Source organism: Olea europaea, chromosome 1 (genome assembly GCF_002742605.1).
Source record: "Olea europaea var. sylvestris chromosome 1, O_europaea_v1, whole genome shotgun sequence".
Classification (NCBI taxonomy): domain Eukaryota; kingdom Viridiplantae; phylum Streptophyta; class Magnoliopsida; order Lamiales; family Oleaceae; genus Olea; species Olea europaea.
In genome coordinates, this window is record NC_036237.1 from 23,245,337 (window position 1) to 23,249,620 (window position 4,284).

At 33.4% G+C, this 4,284-nt stretch overlaps 1 protein-coding gene across 2 annotated transcripts; it reads left to right on the forward strand.

Annotated features, from left to right (window-relative positions):
- Positions 1–2,607: 2,607 nt before the first annotated feature.
- LOC111394738 (LOB domain-containing protein 12-like) lies at positions 2,608–3,943 on the forward strand. 2 transcript variants are annotated; one of them, XM_023020746.1, is made up of 2 exons: positions 2,608–2,836; positions 3,521–3,943. In XM_023020746.1, exons 1-2 carry the CDS (start codon positions 2,681–2,683, stop codon positions 3,875–3,877), a joined length of 513 nt encoding a protein of 170 aa, XP_022876514.1. In that variant the 5' UTR covers positions 2,608–2,680; the 3' UTR covers positions 3,878–3,943. The 2 variants fall into 2 exon arrangements, with proteins under 2 accessions (XP_022876514.1, XP_022876582.1); XM_023020814.1 differs by having other exon boundaries at positions 3,524–3,943.
- Positions 3,944–4,284: the final 341 nt, after the last annotated feature.

A 4,284-nucleotide genomic window follows, 5' to 3' on the forward strand; every position in this document is an offset into this window, starting at 1 on the left:
TAAAATACAAAAGAGGGGGAAAAATATCCAGTATTTGACCATGAATTTGTCCAAAAAAGAAGAATCCAAACAGTTTCGAGGACATGAATTTCTACAAAAGAAAGAAGAATCCATAGAGTTTCGTGGACAACCACGGTTCCTTATTAAATTTGACTCTCTTTTGAGACCACCTCGTGAAGAGAGAACCTTTTTTAATAAATCCAATTTTATATCACCAAGTTTTAGAGAGAGAGAGAGAGAGAGAGAGAGAGAGAGAGAGAGAGAGATGTGTGTATTCACGTGAATGTCTGCCAAACAAACATTCACGTTGAGCCACCCCTAGTGGGGTCAACTAGGTTTTTGAATGGTTTCAAAAAATTGGGTTTTATGTCTTTTTTATTTATTTTTTTAAATTTTTTAAATAATGTTATCTAACATCAATAACGTTGAACATCAATCTAAACATCAGCATGTTATAGATCCTAATAAAAAGAGTCACGAATCCTTCCATTTAATTAAATTTATATTTAATGACACAAATGCTATCACTTAGATCAGTATTAAACATCAGTGATGCTAAATGGTACTAGCCTATTTTTTATTTGTTTGCACTAATAACAAAATCTTGAGTTTAGATTTATTTATAGAAAATAGAAGTATTACTTAAAAGAGGCTTTAAAAATTAGAGAAGGTGTTTGTAAATTAAGGTCTCAATAAAACATACAATGCGTTCACACACGTATGTTTATGTACTTTTATAAGAAGGTAAGCATAGTACATTGCAAGCTGTGAAAATGAGAGAAAAGGGATTTCCCAACAATTTGATAACACGAATTTACATTATTTTATTTTATTTTCATGGAAAAAATTACAAGAATCAAATATGTTTTGTTTTTTATTTTATCGTCTTGACATTTAGTGTTCTGTCTAATACTTGAAACTCGGTTATATTCATGAATTGTAAAGAGGGGATTTGGCAAAAAACTTAAGAAATGTGATTTGCACACACTTTACGGCCAATTATTATTCTAAATACTGTATTGCATCTAGAATATGCTACTTCTACATATTGCAATATCTATAACGATGTCTACCCCTCATATGGAGGGGATCCACTTCAGATAAATTATATTTTATTCAAAGTGGGTTTCCCTCCATTTAAGGTGGTAGGCACCGTTATGAATACTGTGATATACGTATAGAATCATCCATTGCATCCTTTGTCTAGAGCTACTAAAAATGAATAATCATTGTGTTTTAGTGCTGTGGATTTCATATTTATAAGAAGGGTACCCTTAATCATCGATGGCTTACTTAAAAGCTCACTAAAGACACTTTACGGCCAATAATTCTAGATAATCACTTGCATCTTTTTGTCTAGAGCTACTAAAAGATGAATATCATATTGATATAAATATATAGGGAAGGGACATTTCATACTTTAAAAAATGGACTTGCAGAGTTCTAAAACTATGATGCTACACTTAAAAAGTCACCTATAGATACTTTACAATCAAAATTAATGCCTAGTTTATTATTCCCAAAGCAGCCAACTTCTTAATTCACTGGATAAGATCCCTCCAGAGCTACAAAAAATGAATAATCACACCAATGCAATGAAGGAGATTGTATGCATGTACACTGTTTTAAAAAGTGTAAAGCGTGGAAGTTAAGTTTTAAGCTTTACGAGCCAAGATGAGCTTAGAAGAGGTCTAGACATAAAATTATATATTTACTTATTAATTCTTACAATTAATCAATTTTCAAAATGCAAAAGATAGACTATTATTCATGGTGTCAACTTTCAACTAGACAAGTTCTACTTTAAATTTTCTACCGTGTTTTCATTTTTTACTTTTGTACAGATAAAATCATATAAAAACTTGAAACTAAAGTCAATTAAAGGACTTTTAGAAAAAAGGAAAATAATAATAAAGCGACACTAGGCACTAATTGCCAAGGCGGTTTCTTCGCCTAAGCTTCGTGTCTAGGCGCCGCCTAGATTAGTTTTTTAGAATACTGCGCCCGCGCGCACGCGCACACACATATAGAGAGAGAGAGAGAGAGAGAGAGCATTAAATGTTAATCTTAGACTTTAAGCCCCCGTTTGGATTTATAATGGGAGGAATAGTATTTTTTTGAAGATTGTATAGTTGAAAGTAGGAGAGAGAAAACATTAAATTAAATTAAATTGAAGAGTTTTAAAGGGGGTCAAACAGGGGCTAAGTGTCATCTAAAGACACTTTAAGGTAGATCAGTATTCTAGATAATATCTTTTATCCTTTGTCTAGAGCTACTAAAAGAAAGAAGAAAAAAACAATTATAGTGTAACGTACTAAAAATTCAGCTTAGGAAACTACTAATCTCTTGACAACAGCAATACTTAATTTGTTTTTTGTTCACTGGATAACGTTCAGTCCCGTTATCACATGATTTCGAGCCGTTTCTTTAAACTCAATCAACTTAGATAGTATACTTAAATTAATCAGTCTAATTAATAATTTATTCACCTTAGCACCACTTCCTAAATTAATTAAATATATTGCAAGCTTTTGGTTTACGCCTATTATAAATACTCTATCCGTCTCCATTCTATGCATTCTCCCCACCAAAAAAAATTCTGTTCTACACAACCTTTAGGATATATATACATAAAAATCTCTCTTTTTCAAAGCTTTTTCTGAAGATTTTTGAAGGAAAAATGGGTGGAAATCCCCCCTGCGCTTCATGCAAGCTGCTTCGACGCAGATGTGCCCAGGATTGCGTTTTTGCTCCTTATTTTCCATCTGACGATCCTCACAAATTTGCCATTGTTCACAAGGTTTTTGGTGCCAGCAACATCAGCAAAATGTTGCAGGTCTCTCTCTATATCAAGATCTCTCTCTCTCTTTCTTTTTTTTTTCATGCAACAAATACCCAGAAAGAAGGGTCTATGCATTTGGTTCAACTTTCATATAAACTTGCATTTGTTCTTTTCTTTAGGTTGTGGCGGTGGTTGGTGGGTGGGTTGGGTTAATTTTTGGATTAAGGTCAACATATGTTTATCTTTCTTGGTATGTTGACCTAAAATATTACAGAACTAAAGATTATATGAAACAGAGGTTAAATTCTTGTGGATTAGTTCCAAATATGTCCATAAGGCTTACTTTGTTAATTTTATCCAAATTAGAATGTTAACATTGGATTGAATGGCTAAAGCCAAACGAACAGGGCCCTGGACGCCGCCCGGATTGAATTCATCTCTTGGAATGTCAAAGTTACGTCCCGTTTGGCTCTATTATTCCACATTATAACGAGAGAAATAATAATTTTTTTTGGAAGAATATGTCATTAAAAAAAAAGAAAAGAAAATTTTTTGGGTCTACGTGTAATAAAAGAAAGAGAAAAATGAATTATAATTTAATACAGAATAATGGGGACCAAACGAGTGCTCCATGTACACAAAGATTGTACAAGTAGCTTAATTCATAGTTCAATACTGTGTCTTAAACATGCTTGTACGAGTACTGTCTAACATATGATTTTTTCTCTATATTGTAAGGAGCTCCCGTTGCACCAAAGAGTAGATGCAGTGAGTAGTCTAGTATACGAGGCGAATGCTCGAGCAAGGGATCCAGTTTATGGGTGCGTTGGTGTCATATCTTACTTGCAAAACCAGGTCTCTCAACTACAAATGGAGCTGGCTGTGGCTCAAGCAGAAACACTTTGCATTCAGATGCAACAAGAACCGGCTCCAATTGCCACTAATCCAATAATGTTGGAGGCACAAGATGATAAATCATCCTTTTTCCTTCATCAAAATAATCTTCCTCAGTTCCTTAGCTTCTCCTCTTCCAACAATGTAATTTTTGACTCCTTCAAGAAAGAGTCCATTTTTGGACAAGACATGATTTCTTAGCTAAACAATGATATAATGGAAATATATCATTTTGCGTTTCAAAATATTGAATCTCGTCTGACTCATTATTTGTCGAGGATTATTGGGCTATACTTACATCTACATTCCATTTATCTTGCAAAAGAAATCTGCCGTGTACAGAAATATTCTGTCAGAATTTCCACAGCAAACGCATGGCAATTTCTTTTTAGACAATGACAAGGGGAAAAAAAAAAATAAAAAATTCTAGATGATGCTAGCATCTAGTGAAATTCTGGCACCACAGCTTCTGTACAAGCAGAAAAATTGTCTTGCAAATATGTATTTGATTGGAATGTGTGTGAGAGCGACAGTTGTGAGAAAATACGAAGTGGCTAATATGAAATATGAACATAATTAATGTAGTACAAAAAACGTTATTAAGCGTG